This window comes from Arvicanthis niloticus, chromosome 24 (assembly GCF_011762505.2).
Source record: "Arvicanthis niloticus isolate mArvNil1 chromosome 24, mArvNil1.pat.X, whole genome shotgun sequence".
Lineage (NCBI taxonomy): Eukaryota > Metazoa > Chordata > Mammalia > Rodentia > Muridae > Arvicanthis > Arvicanthis niloticus.
Window position 1 is genome coordinate 6,640,712 of NC_133432.1, and position 23,100 is coordinate 6,663,811.

The 23,100-nt window shown below is 48.2% G+C and overlaps 1 protein-coding gene and 1 long non-coding RNA gene across 12 annotated transcripts in view; one reads left to right on the forward strand and one right to left on the reverse strand.

The window, feature by feature from the left end:
- Positions 1–23,100, forward strand: part of Cit (citron rho-interacting serine/threonine kinase) — a 165,529-nt gene that overhangs the window by 74,046 nt on the left and 68,383 nt on the right. For 5 of the 11 annotated variants that reach the window (XM_076922554.1, XM_076922553.1, XM_076922556.1 and 2 more), the window contains 9 exons: positions 5,553–5,658; positions 6,583–6,726; positions 8,022–8,141; positions 13,774–14,031; positions 14,201–14,251; positions 14,999–15,052; positions 16,911–17,051; positions 18,735–18,860; positions 22,220–22,315. In XM_076922554.1, the coding sequence (XP_076778669.1) occupies positions 5,553–5,658; positions 6,583–6,726; positions 8,022–8,141; positions 13,774–14,031; positions 14,201–14,251; positions 14,999–15,052; positions 16,911–17,051; positions 18,735–18,860; positions 22,220–22,315 (1,096 nt within the window). Of the gene's footprint in view, positions 1–5,552; positions 5,659–5,707; positions 6,427–6,582; positions 6,727–8,021; positions 8,142–13,773; positions 14,032–14,200; positions 14,252–14,998; positions 15,053–16,910; positions 17,052–18,734; positions 18,861–22,219; positions 22,316–23,100 lie in introns of those variants that run through there. The other 6 variants (XM_076922557.1, XM_076922563.1, XM_076922558.1 and 3 more) reach the window with 3 other exon arrangements.
- Positions 14,784–16,936, reverse strand: LOC143437644 (uncharacterized). The gene is made up of 3 exons (XR_013106996.1): positions 16,764–16,936; positions 15,709–16,015; positions 14,784–15,102 (listed from the first exon to the last, which is right to left on the reverse strand). It is a non-coding gene; the product is annotated as an uncharacterized LOC143437644 (long non-coding RNA).

Consider the following 23,100-nt stretch of genomic DNA (forward strand, 5'->3'; position numbering starts at 1 on the left):
TTGAATTGTGTCCGGGGGCGGCTGTGGACCGACTTAGCTTGGGGATGCTTTTGGGTTCCTAGACTGTCTTGAGCTCTGGCTTAGCAACAGATGCAGCCACTCGTGGATAGAGGTCATTTTATCCCGGATGACCCATCTCTCTCTCTTTCCTCAGACTTTGCCTTTCTGTCCAGCCAAGCAGTTGAGTTGGGATTTGAATCATCGCTTGCAGACCCCTCCACTTTGAACTGTCCGTCACTCAGATAGGGTAGGGACAGTGGGCTTCTTAGCTCGTGCACAAACGCCCCGTGCCCGTGAAGATGACAGCACCGGTCCACAGGATTGCGGAGATCTGGTGGGGGAGCCTGCAAAGTACACAGAACTTGCTTCCTAAGTGGCTCTCCGGCTCTTGGCAGGGCTGGTGTTCATTTTCCCTCTGGGACGGTCCCTGAGGTGAGAAATAGAGGCTTCCTTTACGGGGCTTCTCAGGCCGGCAGTGGTGACATTTGGGGCTGGATAAGCCCTGCAGGTTTCTCCTGTGTGATAGGGATTGCTGAGCAGTGGCTCTGGCTCCTTTAGACTGAGTCCTGATAGCACCTCCACCCCTACCCTTCACCCCGCCCTCAATACCCCACCCTACCCCCACCCTGCCCCCACTAGTAAGATTATAAAGAATGTTCTAAATATCACCAAATGTGTCCTGGGGAAGAGCCACTGAGCTGTAGGAGAGGATTCCATTTTTTTGTAAAGTGAGATTTATTCATGTGTTTCATGTTGCGTGTTTTCCTGCACATATGTCTGATTTCATCACTTTCCGGCAGTTCTGGGCCACGGGCAAGCACCAAGGCCTCAGAATTCTGATGAAGTACCCCACAGAAGAGTGGTTCTGTTTTGTTTTTTTAAACTTCCCTTCAACAATATAAGCTTTAAATAACGCCGTGCCTACATCAGACTAGACACTTGATGTCTGAAAACTGAAGCTGTATGAGGTGGTTTGGTTGCTCTCTGCTGCGCTTGGGTGAGACCTCTTGAGCTGAGGGTCACATTAAGGTCAGTTCTGAGAAATGCCACCGTCAGTCACTTTAGAAGCTGGTTAGTGATAAACCTAGAGAAAGTGAGTTGAGGAAATGTTTTGGAGTGTTTGTTGGGGCATGTGGATCTCCATTACGGAGTGCGTATTTGGGGACTGGAGAGATGGCTCCGTGGTTTAGAGCCCTTGCTGCTCTTGGAGAGGACCAGGGTTTGGTTTCCAACATCCGCATGGTGCTTACAACCGCTTCTAGCTTCAGCTCCAGGAGATCTGATGCCCTCCGCCAAGGAGCGTCTTCAGGCTCCTGTATGTACTGGGTGCACATACAGTCTCAGGCAAAAAACAACACTCATGGACATAAAATTTTAAATATAAAAAAAAGAGTTTCTATTGGAGCTTGTCATTGGTACTGTTTGATTGCCTTACTTGTACTGAAGATAAATATCATGTAATTGATATTTATTGAGCTATGTCTGGCTTTACTGCTTTTTTTTTTTTTTTTTTTTAAATGAACTCCACGGAGATAGTATAGTTAAATTAACTTACGTGGGCGTCATGGCGCATGCCTATAATCCCAACCTTTGGAGGCTGAAATGGGGGGGTCACGTGCTCCCATTCAGCCAATGCTACATAGTGCAACCCTGGCTCCAAACAGCAGAAAAGGGCAGGTGTCATGGCTTAGCTGTAAAGTGTGTGAGTGGTAGGATCATTGGAAGGAAAACACAGTTCCCTAAAGTGTCGTGTGTCACAGGTGTGCATCGGGGTACATACATGCACACATCCATTGCGTAAGTAAAGCCGTAAACATATTAAATATTAGAGAACGCTCTGCTGAGCTACTGCCTGACACTTGTACTTGTCCTGAAATTCAAACCAAAGTGAGGTCCCACTAAAGAGTGACCACAGTCTGCTGGCCTCACAGGACGTGGCCAAAGTGCCACCTGGAAGCTAACATGGAGGCTGGCCACGCCGGAGTGTTGAAAGCCTTGACTTGAAACCACAAGTGCACTCTTCTAATGAGTACCCGGTTTTCCATCCCGACTCTCCATCAGAATTATTATGGAGTTTAAAGGAGATGGCCCTGTCTGGCCAGGCCCTCGGTCCCCAAGCAGACTGCGTGGGTCTGGGTGAGCCCCATCCCCAGCTCTGGTTGCAACAGTTCCATCTCCTGGTGATGCTGGTTCACCTGGACTGAGGGACAGGAAGTCATCCAGAGCCTACTCTGCCCTCCATCCCCTCCCCTTGTTACAGGAAGTTCCCAGAGCTGCGGTGACCTTTGCCCTCCACCCCCTCCATTGTTTGTGCAGTTGCCGCTGCAGGTTGAGCTTAGTCCCAGTGTTCCCTCCAGAGCCTTTTTTTAGATGTGATTTTTATTTATTCTTTTTTTTTTTTTAAAGGTTTCTTTTGCATATTTAGTCTGAAGAGCTCTTAATTGCCATAGTTAGAACTCTTAAATGTGAACATTTGTCAGGCATCAGAACAGCAGAGTGAAGAGCCGGACTTGGGGTGATTGCACGCTGTCTCCTGCGGGTGTTCGGTGCCGGCTTTCTGGGCCCTATTAACCAGTGACCTAGAAACACTTTTTCTTCCTTTCCTTTTTGGTGAATAAGCAATCTGTTTTGTGCTCAAACCAGTGAACATGCAACTGTAAGCTCTGCTGGAGCCCTGCCTCCATGTGTTGTCTTTAAGGGAGCCACACCCCTTCCCACCAGCACAAGACTCACGCAGTGGTTTTTTATAAATGGGTGCTAGCTTGTGCAAGGAACTGTGGCCTTTGTTGTCATCTCTGATGTGTGTCCCTTCGTGATGAGGGGATGACCCTGGATCACTGAAGGACCAGGGACCATCCCTGTCTCCTCAGGGGGCCTGGGGCTTGCTCTCTAGTGGAGCGAGGGGAACTCAAGACTACCCCAAGCAAACCCTACGAAGGCAGGACTATTCGTGTGTGTGTGTGTGTGTGTGTGTGTGTGTGCGTGTGTGTGTGTGTGCGCGCGCGCTTGTATTTTGGCTAGGAAGTAGGCTTGTGAGAAGTGTTAAAATTTCTAACCCAATGTGAGAGTTTTAAAAAAAAAAAGATTTATTTCTGGATTTTAATCTCCGTTGCCCATTTCTATGAATAATCACTGTTTGTCTTGATGTGAATAACAGCACGCAGCACAGTCAGCCCCCTGAGTGTTACCATTTCAAGCAACTGTTTTAGGCCTGTGAGGCATGTGCTATTTGCAAAGTTACAGGGATCTTAATAAAAATGGCAACAGTCATAGTAATGGCTGACATTTGTCAAGCCCTCAATGTGCCGGGGATGTGCTTAGGGCTCTCTCCTTATACCCATTTTACAGGAGAGGAGCCTGAGGCTCAGAGGTGACACAGCTTGTTAGGGACAGGCTGTGTTGTACACAGAGCAGCCTGACTCCAATTGTTGATTGACTTGGCTGCCGCTGAGTGTAGAGGAAGCTGTCAGCAAGGCAGTCAGGTGTCTCATGTTGCTGCAGGAGGCTGACCTCTTTTAGGCTGGGAAGTAGTCTGGGGCAGCAGAAACAGAACTTGAACCTGCTGGGAAGACCCCGAGTGCTCATCAGTAACCAGCTCCTGCAGTCCTGTTACCAAGGCAACGAAGATGGACCTCGGGGCAGCAGTGGGCACTGCCATGTCCCTCCGTGCATTGGAACCTTTGCTTGCTGTTGACAGGACTTTGTCCTTCACCTGCCACTGAGGGACACTAGATTCTCATCTACGCCCATAGCTAACCCACAGGGCACCTATGCGTACGTGCGAGCGCCCTTCCAGGATACTCCTTGCATAGCTTGCCATGAAATGTTTATGATGTTTCCTGAGCATGGCATTGGGTGAATCCAGCCATTCTTAGTCGCCTGCTTCCTATAGACTAAGAGAAACCGTTTCTCAGCCAGCAGGTCCCCTAACCTCACCAGGCTTCACTGTCCTCCCGTGTAACGTGAGGATAATACATCCTGTGTGCCTCGGAGGTGTGAGGATAACTGGTTAAAGCAAGTCTGGGGTTCAGGTAGAACCAGGTGTGTCCCAGAGCTCAGAGAGCAGACACGTCTCACGTCGCAGGCACTGTGACAAGTCACCACAAACTGAAGGTGTAAAAGAACACACGCCTGCTATCTTGTATTTCTGGGGTCAGGGGTCCCAGTGGGTTTCTCTAGGCTGAAGTCAGCTGAGATGAGGCTGTGCCCTGCCTGCAGGCTTTGAGGAGAATCAGCCTCCGTGCCTCGCCCAGCTCCCTAGAGGTCACCTGTTTGTGAGCTGGGACTGGTGGTTCACCATCTTCGTGTATGTGTGTGGTGTGTGTGTGTGCACATGTACATGCACATGTGTGTACATGCTTCATGGCACCTGTGTGGAGGACAGGGGACAGACAACCCTTAGTGTTGGTCCTTGCTTTCTCTATGGTTTGAGAGGGATCTCTTGCTTTGTGGCTCCATAGGCTCAACCACTGAGCCATCCCTCTCAGCCTGATGCTGCGTCTTCTAAGCCAGTCATGCAGCGTATTTATATCTCTGACCCTGTACCCTGCCTCCATGTTTGGCCTTCTGTTCCCCACTAGTGTCTTTAGAAATAAATTGGACCTGTTCAGGTAATTTAAGATAATCTCTGCACTTCAAGACCATTAACCTAATCACAAGGACGGAGTCTGTTCACTGTGAAGTAAGGTCTTTGTAGCTTCTGGGTTGGACAGCTGCATCTCTGGGAAGGGAATGAGAATATCCTTTGGCCCTGCTACCATAAGCTTGAGCTGGTTATAGAAAGCCAAACTGATCGGAACGGACAAGCTCAGGGGAGAGACAGAGAACTTTACAGTATGGTCTTACTGAAACCACTCAGTCCTGTCTGCCCTGCTTCAGGGCCAGTGTGGCTGTTGTCCCCTGTCCCCAGAGCATCCTTTCTCCTCTTAGATCTTGTGTCCCTAGAACCTTCTCAGCCTTCAAGTCTCAAATGCCAAGTCTCAAATGAAGTGTGACTTTCCAGGTCACACTCCCTCACTTAACTAAAGCAGGTCTCCTCGGCTTTACATGTGCCACCAGGTCACATCCCCCTTTCTGCCTCAGGAATCCTCTCTTCATCCATAAACTTTTCGGGATCTTCCCTACACGGTCAGCTTTGGGAGGAGCCCGTGTCAAGTGCGCTCTGCTGCACTCAGAGACTCCTAGCAAATGCTGCGTCCATACCTGTTGAGTGTGTCAGCGAGCCAGGCTCGGCTGTGCATGGCATGCTCACACTTCTGCGTGTGGCAGGTTCTTGTCTCATCATCCTGCTGTACAGCTGTGCAGACCAAGGCTCCAAGAAGCCAGTTCTGGCCCTGGGTTCCCTTGAATCTGCACCTTCCTGCCAGCCCCTTGCTTCCTTTCACCTCCCTGCCCCGTGGGTTTAGTGCCTCTAGAAGATGCTGGAGCCAGCCGTGCTGCAGAAAGCAGGCAGGTCTCTCATTTCCACTGCAGGTTCTTCTTAGCACAGCTCGGGACATAGAGACCACTTGACTTTTTTTTTTTTTTTTTTTAATCATTATTTTTATGTTTAGGTCTGTTGTGTCGGGTCTGGATTCCCCTGCCAAGATTAGCTCCATGGAAAAGAAACTTCTCATCAAAAGCAAAGAGCTGCAAGACTCTCAGGACAAGTGTCACAAGGTATTTATCTCCGCAGCCGGCCTCGGTCCTTGCTCCAGGATCCTCCCGTGAATCTATGCCAAGGGATCTGCCGGGGCCGCTGCTGTCCGTAGAGAGCGAGGCGCCGCCTCCCTCGCTGAAGCCGCACCTCCAGCAGCTCAGAGGGAGATGAATTCGGGCCCAGACATTGCCATAAATCCTTTAAATCTTAACCAGAGGAGGCCCCGGATTTAAAACGGCCTGTTTCTCAGCATGACCCAGCCCGATGTCCGCTTCTTCTGGCAGGCGGCCTGGGTCCTCACCTGGGGCTGAGAAGCGTCCCACCTGCTCGGTTGGAGTGAGGCGAAGTGTGTCTTCCCAGTCCTTTAAAACTGCTGACTGTGCTCTGTCTCCTCACACTCACTGTTCCTGCCCAGAGGCAACTCTCTGAGAACCTAATAAGAGACCACTGCTTCTGTGGGACGCCTGAGAGTACAGACGAATAATCCCCTCTCGGCCTGGTCTCGGATCTGTCCTCTAGGTCTTTGCAAGGAGATGGGGGGGACCAAGATGGATTTAGGATAAAATTAACCTGACATCTGAATAAGCCAGACCAATACCAAAAAAAAAAAAAAAAAAAAAAAAAAAAAAAAGAGGCAAGGCAAACAGGTGAATCACGATGCCAGTGGCTTCTGTACTAAGTGGGTTAGAGAAGTGACCTTGCGAAGCAGGACTTGGATGACAGGGCTGACCTAGCCTTTGGTGACTGTCTTTTTGAAGAACTGTATGCTCCTGGGCGAAGAAGCAATGGTATTTACATCCCAGCTCTTGGTGAATTAGTGGTAACCCGCTCCCCCGGGCCACCAGGTGGCCTAGGGGTCCCTGCTTGACAAGTGACTGCCCTTCCACACAACCTCTCCCAACCCCTCCGGGGTCCCTTTTAACCTGTGCATGTGTTTATTTCAGATGGAGCAGGAAATGACCCGGTTACATCGCAGAGTGTCAGAGGTGGAGGCTGTGCTTAGTCAGAAGGAGGTGGAGCTGAAGGCCTCTGAGACTCAGAGATCCCTCCTGGAGCAGGACCTTGCTACCTACATCACAGAATGCAGTGTGAGCCTTCCCCAAAGCCCCCTTCCCTCGGAGGCGGCACTTCCTGTCGTGTGTGTCTCATCCTGTTTCATGACAGCTCCATGAGGCACATCACAGCCAATAGCAGAGAGTAGAGAGACACTGAGTGGAAAGGCAGGCTCTGGCAGAGCAGCCGGCAGAGTTAGCACGGGAAGTGTGAGGCCCCTAGGAGTCAGGCTGGAACTGGCGCTCAGCAGACAGTGCGGGCTGCGAGCTTCCCCAGTCCCAGAGGCGGGAATCAAGGGTCACCGAAGCCTTCTACAGAGGGTCCTGACGTCTGTCCCAACCTCTCTGGTCTAGGCTGTGTCTGGCACGATCAGCTTTGAGGACTAAACCCCGAAATTCGTATCAGAAAACAGAATTGGGATCTATCTGGAATGAATTTTTTATTCCCATAGAAGCACTGTAGCCAGGAGACTCGGCCTCTGAGACCCAAGCTCTCATTATCTCCATTGCGACTCCATTTTTTTTTCCCTTTCCTTCACAAGAGTAGACTGTGTCCTTCATTGTCTTGTGGAAGTCTTCATTCAGGTGTTCTCTACCGTGCCCAATGAAACAGTCGTAAGAGGTTGAATCACACGCTTATAAAGGTTTCTTCTATTTTTTTTTTTTTCTCCTCTCACGAGGGAGAGGAAATCTATAGACTGGCTGATTAAGAATAACCGCTATGTTTGCCTTCCAGACTTGGCCGCCTTTCAGTGGTGGGTGAAGTTTACAGCTGTGTATTTCAGATGTCTCTCTCAATGCCATGGAAGCCTGGGGGGCAGGGGTGGGGGGACTGATGGATCATCGGTGTCTAGGAAGCAGGTCAGGAGGCCAGCCGGCAACCAACTGGACTCCAAAATGACAGCCGGGTAGACCATGAAGCTGTTGCTTCTTGGAAACAGGCGTATGCTCCTGAGAATCTGGAAAGGCTTTTCATGTCCTAGAATACACTTGATAGTCACGGAGGTGGAGGTTCTAACCGACACGGGATCTTACTGGTTTTCAGTCCCGAACATCGTACAAGTGAGTAGGTGCCAGGATAGGTAGCCAGTGCCAGATGGTTAGCTGACAGAGTTTCAGGCTCCACCCCCAGAAGGTTGCAAGCTTGCGATGACGATTCTTCCACCAAGTGGCTTTCACAGGGTGAAAACTGGAACCGGTAACCGCTGCGGGTTGTCTGCTGTGGCCCATCACCTGAGACCACCCCGGTGTCCGAGAAGCTTTCCTAATGAAAGTTTTCAACCAGAACAGGATCCGCGGGGCATCCCTATTAAAATCTTTGCTTTCCGCAGAGCTTAAAGCGAAGTTTGGAGCAAGCACGGATGGAGGTATCCCAGGAGGATGACAAAGCTCTGCAGCTCCTCCACGACATCAGAGAGCAGAGCCGGAAGCTCCAGGAGATCAAGGAGCAGGTATGACCGCTCGCTCTGAGCCATGCGCCCCCCACCCCTGCCCCCAGCTGCCTCTAACCACTGCTTTCAGGCAAGTCTGAGAGGCAGAGTCTGCTGGCATAGAGGTTGGGACACAGGGAGTGGGATACACAGGCAGGTCACATGGAGCCTGTAGATTCTCCGTGATTTATAGAAATCACACCTGCTTGCTTGTCTGCTCCTATTGAGCTACAACTCATAATATCTACTGTTTTTAATAAAGAACACTAGTGGACAAACTTCAGCCTAGGGGTAGATCGCCATGGCCCCCTTCCTATTTTCTGTGCCTATTTCTATGTCCCAGGCCAAGTGTGACTTTTATATTCTTAAATGATTACAGAGAGAGAGAGAGAGAGAGAGAGATTTTGTGTCATGTAATTTTGTAAAATTTAAATTTAAGTTTACATAATAGTTTATTGAAACACAACCATACTAATTTCCTTTATGGTGGCTTTTGTGCTACAGAGGCAAAAAAGAGTCCTGTTTTCAGAGCGTGTGGCTATAAAGCTAACTTTTTGACAAAAGTTTACCAAACCCTGCTTTGTATGGTTCCAAAGGAATTCAGTATTTTAAAATAGCTTTTCTGACGCAATTTCGGTTGTCAAGAGAGACCAAGATCATTCATAGTTTCGCTTATATATCTATTTAAAAAAAAAAAAAAGTCCTAAAAGGAAAGTCCGAGCCATTGAGAGCCGAGCAGTTTGAGCACGCGCAGTAAGTCTGAGCATGCGCTGCCGACCTGAGTTTCAGGAGAACAGCGACCTTTAAACAGCCCGCTCCTCTCCCGCTCTTCCTAAACAGGTTTTCTCCGGCTCGTTTCTATATCTCATTGTTTTCATTTTAGCTTGGGTTTTTTTTTTTTTTTTTAAATAAACTGTTTTCTGAAGATGCTGTAAATAGAAACTTTAATGAAGAGCTGGAAGTGAGTGAGTGAGGAGCTGAGTTATCAGCTGCCGGCAACTCACTCACTTCAGGGAACCTTATGGGACGCTGATAGAAGTGAGCCTCCCGGATTCACAACACGGCCACCCCCACCCGGGCGGGGATGGCTCAACCCGGGTGTGTGGGACGCCGGCTCTTCTTGTCACCTCAGTATGTTTTAAGTGATGGGTTGACAAGCCTCGTGCTGTGTAAGAACATTATAAATAAATGTGCACCGGGAACTTTGCAAATGGGTCATCAAGTCCTGGCACAGTCCCTCTGAGGCTCTGAAGGGCGCACGCGTGCTGAGACTTCTGACAGGTGACTCACACACCTTTGTCAAGGTAGCTTTTCTTCTTCTCCAGCCTGAAGGTTGCAGGAGCTAGGGTTCTTCATGTCCCATCAGTTCTTTTGTGTTTGGAAATTAATTTAGGGGATATCCTGGGGAAATGAAAGCTGCCTTTGGCCACCAGAGGGTGTTCACGAGTTCCACAGAAAGAATTAATCAGGACATTTTGCAAAACTCTGTGCTCTGGTGGCTGAGTTCAAAGAGCTGTCTTTGGTGACTCATGTCACAGCCAGTGTGCATGTGGAGTTTCAGATTTAATGACTGTCAAAAGTTCCGATGCGGGCCAGAGAAAACTTTTCGGTTCTGGATTTTGCTTCTCTTCAAAGGAGGATGTGTTTTAAATGGCATGGGGTTTTTGTTGTTGTTTTGTTTTGTTTTGTTTTTAAGGCGCCCACTGTCTGTAGACACAGAGAATGCATATAACGCTTCCAGCAAACTCATAGCATTTAGTTTTTGGTGCATTGACGTCTCACAGATTTAGGATGAACCCCCAGATTTTACTTTCAGAACTCAGCTTTTTGGACACCTGCTCGTTTTTGTTTTTAATCCTGTTTTTACCCAGTTATTTCTAATGGAGCACACCTAGCAGGGCCCCTCATGGTCTGACTCTAAAAATCACAAAACAGAGCAGCAGTTTTCAAAAGTCACTGGAGCTCCCAGGACTTTTGGCGAGTAGGACCCTCCCCACACAGTCACTGCAGGCGGACTGTCAGTTGTCCCTTTCTCCTTCTGACCCTTCAGCTCAGTTCCATGAGCCATTCCACGCCGAGCTACAGCAGCCTTCCCAGCTGCCCTTGCAAACAGACCTATCGGTCTGTCCTCAGCTTCCTCCCGAAGCAGGGATTTGCTAAGCTGTTGGCTTTATGGGATTTCCTTAGAGTCTCCATCCTAACAAGACTGGCTGGTGAGAGGGTTCTTCTCCCGCCCGTATCAGTTGAACCAGGACTCCAAGAGCAGGGAGGGACAATGTGGATGATTGCTTTCCCTCCAGTGCAGACAGCTCAGGAAACAGAGACAGCAGGGTGGGGACTGGGGTCAGGTGTGCAGGCGGACTTTTAGGCTGCTTTATTGGGTTCTTCTGTCTCTACCTCCCTTTCAGCTCTTATTCCACCCTTATCCTTTCCAACCCCCAACACTAGCAGGAGAGGAAGCAGGTTAGAGGAGGAAGGGGCATAGACTACGTCCTGCTGATTAGGGGCTTCGAGTTCTGTGGACCAAGTCCAGTCTTCGTAGTCTGGCTATCCAATTTGTTTTTTTCTCTTTGCTCATGATCACTTGACAAGCTGCAACAGCAGGAGCAAGCCAGGGCTCCTCCCAGGGCTCTCGAATTTGTACTCTCAAAAGTTCCCAGAATTGCAAATGCCATGCACTCACAGAAACAATCTGCAGCTGGCACAACCACATCCCTGCTAGAGCACAAGACAAATCATAATCACCTGCTATCCTACACCTGGGATTAAAATAAAAACATATTTGCATAACATAACTGGGTTTTTAAAGAAACCAAAATTCTCACTACACAGGTGCTTTTGTCCTTGCTCTGAAGAAGAAGAAGAAGAAAAAAGAACAACAACAACAAAAAAAAACCCCACAATAGTTATATTTTTTTTTTACAAGTTTAAGAAGGAAAAGGGGGAGTTGGATAAAGGTGCTTGCCTTACAGCATGAATACCTGAGCTTGGTCCCTGAGACTCACAGGATGGTGGGAGAGTCCTAAGTCCTACACACTGTCCTTTGACCTCCACAGGCCACAGCATGGTTCAGACAGACACACACACATGCACACACACTCACACACATGCATGCACACGGGCATGCACAAATGTTCAGTTTTTTTTAAAGGGTAAGTTTGAGTCCAAAAGGTGCCCAAGATCTTCTGGGTCTTTGCTGCCTTCGCAGCTTGAGGGGACTGTGTCTGCTGGCAGGCTTCCTTTTACCCTCAGCATAACAGACTGGGGGGCCGGGGGAGGGAATAAGGGACCACTGTACTTTTATGGTGGCACAATAATGATATTTCCAATATGTATCAATAATCTGGAGTAATAAATAGCCCATTGTATTTGAATATTTTAATCTTAACTTGTATGTAGCCCAGTCTGGCCTTCAGTTTGGATTCCTCCTGCCTCAGTCTCCCAAGTGCTCAGATTTCAATTTTTTCCCTTAAATTAAAAAAAAAAAAGCTTATAGGTCACAAGTATTGCTTTTATAGATAATATTAACATTTTAACACTTATATGAATGTAGTATAATAATATAAAACATATGACTGTGTGAGTGTATATTTGTAAAGTATTTTTATATGTGTATGTGTATTTACATATATGTAAATATGTCTTCTTTTTGGTGTTTTTGAGACAGGGTCTCATATAGCCTGTGCTGTCCTCAAACTTGCTAAGTATCTGAGAATGATCTTTGAACTCCTGGTCGGGCACTTGTCACTCCGCTAGGTTCCTTCTTCTCCTCTATTTATTTTTTTCTTTTTAATGGATGAAAGGGTCAAAGGAAGGCCCGGTTCTAAGAGTCACGAAAGTCGTAAAGTATCCCTGGATAAGGGGGTCTCAAGGAACCCCACGAGAAGGCTCTCCCATCTCACTGTGGCACGTGTCCCCAATCAGGTGATTGAAGTCCTGTCATTTGGCATCCATGATCCCTCTGTGGCTCATGCTTTCCCCTGTAGGGTGAGTGTTGGAATCTGAACTCCATGCGGACTTTGTAATGTCCCCTCCCTAGTGCCTGCCAAGTGAGGGTCTGCTACAGTGAGATCCAACAGGTAGCGAACACCCCACTACCACAGAAGGATCCGCTGCACTGGGCCAGATGGCTCAGCAGGTGAAAAGCAGTCAGCACACAGGACGATCCCAGCACCCATGCGGTGGGAGCGATAGCTGACCAACTGGTTTCTGACCTTTACATGTGTGCTGTGGCACAGACAGACAGACAGACAGACAGACAGACAGACAGAGGAGGGGAGAGACAGTGTTGTCATAAACGGGTGGGATTGTAGTTCAGTGGTAGAGCACTAACCTAACCTAGCACATGCAAAAGAGGGGCCTCGTCTACAAGAACAAAATAACCAAAGCGTAAGTTGCAAAATACCCACTTAGTGAGCACCTGCCAGCATCGTGTCTCAGTTGACACTTCACCTCCAAGATGTCAGTGGAGTCAAAGTTAGGGACGTCAGAGATGGTGTCGGCTGCATCCCTGTCGTCCTCACGTTTGACCTGCCTGCTCCTGCCCTGGTCCTGTTAGGCAGGCCTCATGATCTCCTCCTCAGCCTGGAGTTTTCTGTTGAAGAGTATTTCCACACTCAGTTCCAAAGTTTTCAAGGCTGTCGCCTGTTCCGTTGTGTGTGGGTGGTTAGGGTGTGGGAAGCCTTTGATTCAAATGTTCTCATTTCGTGTTAAAATTCACTTTGGGAAACATCGGACTGTTTAGATTTTTTTTTTTTTTTTTTTGGTTTTGAAGACAGAGTTTCTCTGTGTAGCCTTGGCTGTCCTGGAACTCACTCCGTAGACCAGGCTGGCCTCGAACTCAGAAATCCACCTGCCTCTGCCTCCCAAGTGCTGGGATTAAAGGCGTGCGCCACCACCATCCAGCTGTTTGGATCATTTTAAGGCTTTTTGTTTCAGGGACCAAGATAATTTTTCTTGGGGGAACCTCTTCCCCCCCCCACAGGTTACTTTGTTGAGGTCCAGGGTTTTGTGACTCCTCCAGATTTCAGGGTGACTTGCGTTGCAGGAGTGGCACTAAGCTCAGCCTTCCGTTTTGAGCCCAGAAAACTGAAAACTGAATGGTGAGAAACGGACACTACTGAGGCCCGCCTTCCCAGAGCTCCCTCTGAGGCTCCCAGTCACCCTCTGGTTCCAATTGAAGGGTTAATTCCAAGCCGGTACCATGTCTAATTGTGTCAGGAGCACGTGGCACCGAAGGACAAATCCATAGAAGCGAGCACCCTTAGAGGAGAACCACGGAGGAGTAGTTTATCTTCATTCAGAGAACAGCCCTGTCTGTGCGTCCGCTCATCCCCAGGGCTTCTCTGAATCTGTGCGGCCGTTTGCTCAGAGTGTCTGATTCAGCACACATGTTCCCGGTGGGGTTACTCAAGACACGTGTTCTGCATTAAAGCAATTTAATATTCTTTTTTTTTTTTTTTCTCCTCTGCCTCCCAACACCCCTCTGGCCTGCCTCTCTCTCTAGATTGTTTGAGTCAATCTAGAGACAATTGTCTTTGTCTGTCCATCTGTCCTTTGTCACGTTCCCTCCCGACATACGTCTTCCTCTGTGGTTGATCTCCTGTTGCAGTGGAGGTCCATGGCTCACCCCTGTCCTCTGCCCCGCCTTTAGGAGTACCAGGCTCAAGTGGAGGAGATGAGGCTGATGATGAATCAGCTGGAAGAGGACCTGGTGTCAGCCCGCAGACGCAGCGATCTCTACGAGTCTGAGCTGAGGGAGTCTCGGCTCGCCGCCGAGGAATTCAAGCGGAAGGCAAACGAATGTCAGCACAAACTGATGAAGGTAGTCAGCCACTCTCCAAGAGGGGACTCTGGGGGCACGGCCCTGGATGATCTTCACAAGATGCAAGGCCACGCTGGCTTAACGAGTGTAGGTTGGAGACACAATGAGATTCTTTAGAAAACGCCCTGTCTTTATTTATATAAATGATACCAATATTTTTGTTTGTTGTGGTTTTGGTCTCAGAGGCCAAGGAAGCACACCAGCTAGTGACAGTGGGTTGTTGAGATTTCTCAATATGTTGTCTTTTTACTTACAGGCTAAGGACCAAGGGAAGCCTGAAGTGGGAGAATATTCCAAACTGGAGAAGGTGTGTCTTCTGTGATGGGGTTTACTTTCTGCAACAGTTTGTATTTGGAAATAGTTGTAACGTTAGTGACCGCTTACCACATAAGAATGCGTTTTTCGTATATTAGTTGATTTTGATGAAGGGGAGTGAATTCAAGTATGTTCTATGCTGGACTATGCTCCGTGGCCCTACAGTGTAATGGCTTTTGGGTGACTATGTTAACTTTTAGCTGCGGTTCTAAAAGACAGAATTTGTTTTTGTTTTTTGTTTTTGTCTGTTTGTTTGGTTTTTGGTTTTTTTGTTTGTTTAAAGAAAGAGTTTCATGTAGCTCAGGCTAGTCCCATGCTCACTGTATAGTTGAGTCTGACCTATACTGCTCCTTCTGATTCCGTAAATGCTGGGATTTCAGGCATGTGCCAATTTTAATATACTTTACACACACACACACACACACACACACACTTATGCACATATATGTGCTCTTATTTCCTCACAGTAACACATAAGCCCAGGCACTTGGTAAAAATTTTATTGTGTTGATATATGTTGGCAGTCACACAGAAGTAGTCCACACCACAGTTTGCCTCGGGACAGGCCCATGCTTCTCTGACAGGCAAATGTCCTTTTTATGCTAGTAAGTTCTAGAAAACAAGCCCCAGGCTCCACAGAACCCTGGAGGAAAGAGGAGCATGCTGGAGGTGCTCCCACGGGTGCTCCCACGGGTGCTGATTGCCGTCTGTTTTCTCTCCCCGCTTTAATTATCTATAGATCAATGCCGAGCAGCAGCTGAAGATCCAGGAGCTCCAGGAGAAGCTGGAGAAGGTAAGTCTGGGTGATGCGGGCTCCCCCCATTTTCATGTAGCTGTCTCGCCCTGGAGCAGTAAAGAGAGAAGCTGGGCTAGCCACCAGCACCAGGGATAAAGGGTACACCCCTCAAAAATATCACGGGTCTGAGTTTAGGTTTTCATTTGGAGACATGTCTGCAGTGTTTGTTTCTAAAAACCAAACTTGTGTGAGCCTCTGGGACAGAAACGTGGCTTCTAGTGCCTCGGGAGGCCAGGCTCCCCATTTTGGATATTTGTAGGGGGAGTCTGGTTTGTGATGGAAGATTCCTTTCGGGGACTCACTGGTGATGTGATTGCGTGTTGGGGAGAGGGAGGCGTTGGCGAGGTCTGTGCTACCGGCCCTGCTTCCGTGGTGCTTTACAAACTTTGGCAGATCTGCTTTATGTTAATCAAGGAATAATGGGGGGGGGGACCAAAAAACACATATACTTGGGTTGGGGCTGGAGAGTTGGCTCAGCAGTTAAGAGCACTGGCTGCTTTTCCAGAGGACTTGGGTTCAATTCCCAGCACCCACTTAGCAGCTCACAGCTGTCTGTAACTGCAAGCTAAGGCACCCTCCCGCAGACATACATGCAGGCAAAACACCAACGCATAAAGTACAAATAAATAAAAATGTAAAGCCCGTATACTTACGGTATATAAACTGATGTCCTGATGCACGCGCTCAGCTGTGCATGATCAGGCGAACCAGCGTCTCAGTCACATCTCTCCCAGCAAGCGGGTGGTGGGACCCTGACGGGACATGGTTTCTGCATCAGACTGTCTGCGCCGGGCTTGCTGTCTGGCTTAGTGAGAGCAGTTTGACTTCCTTTTGAAAAGTGCTCTGATCACCAGAGCAATGGTATGGCAGCTCCATCTTCGCCCTCCACGAGTCACTGCGAATGTCCACGTGGCTGGACCACACATCCCTGGGAACTTCTCACTGCTTGCCACTGACAGTCTAGACCCGAAATAATGAAAATTAGCTTAAAAGCACACATAAAAAAGTATTCTGTCACATTTCCAAGTCCACTGTCTCCCACTTGGCACGTTGCGGGTCTTAGAAACAGTGTCATATTGTCGTTTCCACTTTTATTTTTACCAAAGTCTTGCTATGTAGCCCAGGCTGGCCCAAGTCCATTGTCCTCCTTCTAGAAGCTGCCATCACAGGCCTGTACCAGCTATCTGGCTGCACCTGTTAAAATCTCAGGTCAAGCAATATGTTTGAGGACACTGTATATGTATTTTCATATATACTATGAATATACTATACATAAATCATTTTGATTGGTCTCATAAATTCAGACGCCACCCACAGTGCTGTAAGAGCTATAGTGCAGGTTAGACCAAAATGAAAGTTAATAAATGACAAAAATGAGGGGCTTATCCCCCTCTCCCTCTGTCTGCATTGCGGATTGTCACAGACGCTGAGGCCATTACAGTTTTTGAAAGGTCATAGGTCATAGCTCAGATCTGTCTTTCCGTGTTTTCTTACCGTGGTTGTTTCCACATTCCCCACAGGAAAAACGATCAGGAGGAACTGGTTAACTCCAGATAGATCAGCTCTTTGACACCTTTGTTTGCTTCCGTGTGTATCATTAAGTTGGAGAAACAAAGGACTTTTTAGACACCCCAAGAAAGGGAAGCGCATCATTTGTAACTATGAGACCAGCTCCAAACTCCGTGAGCTTAAAAAACAGTGTACCTACCATGCACAAAATATGCAGTAAATGAACTCTGGCCTGAAAAGTGGATCCGATGTGATTGGCGTCTCCAGCTTTTTCATTCTTTTGTCTTTTCTGTCTCCCACATAAATGCACGTAGACACCTGTGTTCTGTCCCCTTTCTCCTGCCAGGCCGTAAAAGCCAGCACAGAGGCCACCGAGCTCCTGCAGAATATCCGCCAGGCAAAGGAGCGAGCCGAGAGGGAATTGGAGAAGCTGCACAATCGGGAAGATTCCTCCGAGGGCATCAAAAAGAAGCTGGTGGAAGCTGAGGTGAGCGGGGCCTCCTCAGCTTCACCTCTGTTTGGCCCTGGAAGCCGGTCTCCCAGCCACGAGGGGACGGACGGCTGCTGGGTGTGTACTCCATCCTGTTTCCCTCCGGCCTCCAGAACAGTGATCTGGGTGACTCTGTACTTTTTCTAGGCTCTCTGGCCTCTGCTCTGAGGTTTGGTCTTCTCCATATTTTTGCTGTTTCTAACACAATGCAGATCTAGCCCATCTGGTCTCCTCGGCTTCACCCATTTCCTTTGGCAGTGACTCTGGGCCTGTGTTCTGGGTCCTGTCCCCTTCAGATTCTTTTGTTGTTGTTGTTGTTGAAATCATTTATATAACTATAGTGAAAACACAACCAGTTATTCACTGTTAAGTGTAAACAGTGCAGACAAGTAGCGTGGAGTGAGATGTCTCTACCCGTCTCTGCCGCCTGCCATCCTGCCCGCCCTCTGTGTCTGTTTCATGCAGCGGATTGTAACACACTCAGTTTCACTGTCTTGTCTGTCCCTGGGTCTTCCCACTTCCCTACCGAAGTCTGCATGTGACCCAGGCTGTCTGGGGTCTCTCCTCACGTGCATTCCTGGCTGTTTCCCACTGTCGTCCTGAAATCCCCAGTATGTGTGTGAACAATGTCTCAAGTTCAGAGTGACCCTGATACTGTCTCTGGAAACTGCCTTCCTTTGGTAGTTTCCCCATGGCGGTCCAGCCCCCCACTATTCTTCGGGTTTCCCCAGCCTTGAAACCCTAGCTTCATCCACTTGACTCCAATTGTTGCTGTTAGTGAGTCACCAAGCCCTAAAATATAAACAAGCTGACTGCCTTGCCCTCAGCTTCTGTATCCTTCCTCATGGGCTGGACCCCTCTCCCTCCGATAAAGTGGTTTCTTGACCTCCAGCTCCGGGTCTTCCCTTCTCCCTGCCTAACTCACATAGTTTAAGATTCATGAAGCCCCCCCAGTACTCCTGCCCCACCCTGAATCTTTAAGGGTGTCTATGTATTACGTGTCCTCTGAGCTCTATGGGGCAGCTGTCTGACCCCCAGATGCTGACTGCTTTTTGCCCACTCTTCCCCACCCCACCCATGTGGCAGGCAGTCTGGGATTTCCTTGGAGCTCCTGTTGGGTTCTGACCAAGGTTGTTTCCCCTGAGCTTCCCTTTATGCATACGACGGTTGTGTGTCCAAGTGGCCTCCTGCACCCTGTCCCCTATCCCCCTTCTCACTCCAAGCCACCCTGCAGCGTCTCACCCGAGCTCGTCCCCTCATCACCCACACCTAAACCGTGCAGCCCAATGTCCCTCTTCCTGCCATCACTTCCCACAACACCCCGAACCTTTCATTTTGTTGTCACCCTCCACCCGGGTCTCCTAACCTGTGTGTGTTTATTTGTGGTTTGTCTTACCTATTCCAAGGGCAGAGTGCGTCATCTTCCTCTGTATTCCACATAATGCCCAGTGTGGTCCTTTGCAGATAGTAGGTGCTTGGTAAATATTTGAATGAATGAATGCACTCTTGTACTCCACACAGCCGAGCGAGCACCTGAATCCTAGAGTTGTCGCCTTCGCCGTTGCGTCAGGTGTCCAGTATTTCCCCTTTCCGACGCGAGCGTCCGCTTCCCGAGGGCTCTTTCCCTCGGTGCAGGTGGATTGCCCCGTTTAAACTCTCTGATTGATTCACGACCCACAGGAACGCCGCCACTCTCTGGAGAACAAGGTAAAGAGACTAGAGACCATGGAGCGTAGAGAGAACAGACTGAAGGATGACATCCAGACAAAGTCCGAACAGATCCAGCAGATGGCTGATAAGATTCTGGTGAGCAGGGCCCAAAGGTGCAAAGTTCAAAGATAAGAGGTTAGGGGAAGGGGGCAAGAAGGCTCGCACGCCATCTTGAGGGGGTGTCACCGAGTAGGCGGATGGAGAGAGGTGGTGTCAGAGAAAGCCACCTGTGGAGCGGAGCAGATGAGCCAGGCTGGACATTTTAGCACCAGTGACACAGCTGCTGAGGCATTAATGTTTCTCGGTCTGTTTGCCCGCCCGGCATCATAGAAAAACGGAATCAGGCCTTTGTCAGATGGTCCGTGCTCACGCCCTCCTCTCAGCAGAGTTTTGCTCAGCTGTTAACTCGGCAAAACCAGTGCAGAAAGCTGGTGGGGCTTTAGCCGTCTGTGACCCAAACTCAGATTCTTCCTGTCAGAAAGGAACAAAGTGAGTCACTCGGGTTGTTTCCCTGAGAGTAAGTAGTATCTGCCTGGGATGCCTCTTCACCCACTCACCCTGCTGCCGGCGGCTGTTTTTATTGCCTTACCCCTTGCCTCAGCTGGAGCACCTCTCCTTAGGTTGTCGTCATCCTGAGTCTGTCTTCGTTCGGCACTAATGACCAAATTAACTTAATGAATGTTGGCAGAAGTGTTGGTTTCCGTCCCTGGCCTCTGAGCCTTGCTCCCAAAGTCAGCCGTTTGATGTCATGTTTGAGAGGCTCAGGGGTGGCTTGTAATTCATGCACAGTCCCTTGTTGTCCCCCAGAAGGAGGTAGGGATATAAATAGGCCACCTCATCTCTCCTGTCACTTCTGGGACGTGAGATACCCATGGGCGTCTGACCTCAAGGATAGCTGACTTACAGGTTTGCACAGTGTCTCCACCTCACAGGTGACTCTGTGCCTTCACAAATGTTAAGGATGTTCTGAGCAAACGCACAGGAGAGGAACTGGTTAAGGTGTTTCGCTTTGCTATCCAGTCTTTATATTTATGTGTGTGTGTGTGTGTGTGTGTGTGTCCACACACAAAGACAAATGTGGTTGTCTATTCTTTTCTGCTCTCTTGTTCTGTCTCCAAACTCTCTTCTGGTTGTTGACAAGCATGTGAGTTTTACTGTGAGTCATGACAGATCCTGCCACTGTTACCCTCCACCTGGTTAACAAGAATTAACAAAAGGCTTTAACTCTCTCGTGGATCTAGAGCGTTTCCCTACCTAATGGTGACGTGTTCATTCATTCATTCAACAAATATTTAATGAGCTTCTACTATGCGCCAGGCCCTGTTCCCGGAGCTGGGAATGTACCAGTGAACAGGAAGAGCTGCTCTGATACATGTAGAAAACGTACATTTAAAAAAATAACAACAACAACAAAGACAAAATCACCATAGTGAGGTGTGAGTGACTGGGCCCTGCGTTGTAGATACCGTCCACAGAGTGGTCAGACTCAGTTGTCTGAATGGTGGCTTTCCCCTTTAACCAGTCCGTAGGTTTCTGCCCCTATTTCTGTGCTGCCTTTTAAGGGCTCAGCCCGAGAAGAGATGATTAGCAAGTGATTTGTAACCGACCAGAAAAGCAAAATTTCTGTATCTGAACGTACCTTGTCACCTGCCCAAGCGCCTTTGTGCCTGACTGGCTATGCCCTCGTTTTTTTTTTAACGGAATATGCCTCTTACTCAAGAACCCTGTGCTCATGCTACAGAGTGTACGGGACATAGGCCAAGAATGGTCCTTCACACTGTCATGGAACAGTGATGCTGGGAAGCAGGTCCCAAGTGTGCTTGCTCTTCCAATAAGAAATTTCAAAATGCGTTATTGGGGCCCTCAATCAATCAAAGGAGTCTTTGCTTCGGGTCCTTTAGTGAACGTGCTCAAAGCCCATAAAATGTTTTTATTAATTAGACTCTTGTTTATGTCCAATTTTCCGGGAGCACATCTGGTAGATTGCAGTGGGTTTGCGCACCTGGTTTTGAGACCGAATATTTTAACGGCCAAGTCTGAGCCTACAGAACTGCAGGCTTCCAAAGTTTCAGTCTCTATCATACATGTGACTCTCAGAAACTCCCCCCACCCCCGCCTTCTGTTTTGTTTTGTTTTTGTTTTTTGTTGTTGGTGGGGTTTTTTTGTGTTTTTTTTTTGTTTTGTTTTGTTTTTGTTTTTTTTTTTGTTTTTTTTTTTTTTTTTTTTTTTTTTTTTTTTTTTGGTTTTGGTTTTTTGAGACAGGGTTTCTCTGTATAGCCCTGGCTGTCCTGGAACTCACTCTGTAGATCAGGCTGGCCTTGAACTCAGAAATCCACCTGCATCTGCTTCCCAAGTGCTGGGATTAAAGGTGTGCGCCACCACTGCCCAGACAGCCTTCTGTTTTGTGGACATATCCCAATTAATTTCCTCATTCTTCAGAATTCTCTGTCACTGTTTCCACTTCACAGAAAAAGTTCAAAATGGTGTGAAGAGACAAGAACTTGGCGATATTGACCTCCTATGACCTCTGCTGTCAGTAATTAACCAAATAAGCCCAGACTCCTGGTTTGATGCACCCGTGTCTGTGATTAGTATGCTTACAGTGAATTGAATGCCGCCTTTGATAAAGGGCCAGTTTATAACACCCAGGCACATGACTTGGTGTAGTTTTCAAATGAATCACAGTTTTGTTTAAAGACAGAAAGCAATAGAAGAAGCAAGAGAGCCTTGGGCTCGAGCAGTTCGCACAACCCCAGGTTCTCTCCTCCTCATGCGTGTACCCAGGCAATGTCATGGTCACTGCCCACGTGCCCTTTGGCACAGCTTTGCGTAAACACTGAATCACATGCCTATGTCCAGTGTTCACAGTTCCACACTCCAGTCATTTACAACAATATCTCCAAATGCCAGGGCTATTTTCATACTTGCTAATTGTAATTGCTTTCCTTTTTGGCAAGGGTTCTTGAGCAATGCATAATGAACGAGGAAGACCCCAGTACTGTTGACCTCCATAAGAAATCAGAGCCCCTTTTCTTCTTTAAGGTTGATGAACATTACCACCATAAGCAGCCGAGGCTTAAGACAGTGGCCAGGGTCCTTGTGCCATGCTGAACCTAATGCCGTCTTGTTACCTTTATTTCTCTGTGTAAAGTCAAGCCACTTCCTGTCTTGACCTGTCACGCCAATGCATCTCTGATCCCAGCCTCACAGCCCACTGGCTGTGTGTGTGTGTGTGTGTGTGTGTGTGTGTGTGTGTCCTTGGAGTTGGGAGAGCCAGGGCCACATGGTGGCGCTGCTTTCCTTCCCAAAAGCCTAAGTCTAGTGTTGCAGGAGCAGAGGCCACCCGCCTGCAGTGCCTGTGGCAGTCACGGTCCCTGTGAGTGTCTTGTGCCTGCTGCCTGCTTGCTTGGCCCCCTTCCCTGAGCACACCTGACTGACTGCTCTTTTGTGTCCAGGAACTGGAGGAGAAACATCGAGAGGCTCAGGTCTCAGCTCAACACCTAGAAGTACACTTGAAGCAGAAGGAACAGCACTACGAGGAAAAGATCAAAGTAAAGGACCTCCTCGTTCCCATCTTGGGCATCCGGGCTTGGCACTCGCTAGAGCAAAGGGCAGACCAGGGCGGGGGCCACCCCCTCTGCACGATGTGTGATTGTCAAGTCAGGAGCTTAAACTACTCCTTATTCTATGTTGTGGTTCTGTCTTTATTCATTCGTTTTTAACCCACTGTGATTCAGGCCATGATTTGTTTAGACTTGGAAGTGTTTACCACACTCCACATTCTTGGCTTTTAATTTTCTTTCCGAATCTCTGAGTTGGTCAGGTACCCCTTCCTTTTGTTTAAAGTCCATCCTTAGGAACCTAATTTTGTTAAGATCTGAGGTTGTTTTGAAAATGTGTTTGTTTTAACCTCATTTCAAAGTTTTTTTAAGTTTTTACTTGCATACACATATGTGTATGTATGAGCCTGTGAGTGCAGAGCCCAAGGAGGCCAGAAGAGGGCGCTGAATCCCCTGGAGCCTGAGTTACAGGTGATTGTGAGCTGCAGTGGGTGCTGGGAATTCACCTCAGGTCCTCCCCAAGAACAGCTGGCACTCTTCCTTAACCACTGAACCATCTGCTCAGCTCCTTAGGATCAGCTTTTAGAAATAACATGAATTTATGGTATAAAACACTGACATATATTATGACATTTTCTTGTATATCTGTCTTTTACATTTCTGGTGTTACCATCTCTTGTGTCTGACCCTCATTGGTTTTCTTCTCCCTCTCAGAGAGTCTTCCTTCCGCTCTTGTGTATATATATATATATATATATATATATATATATATATAT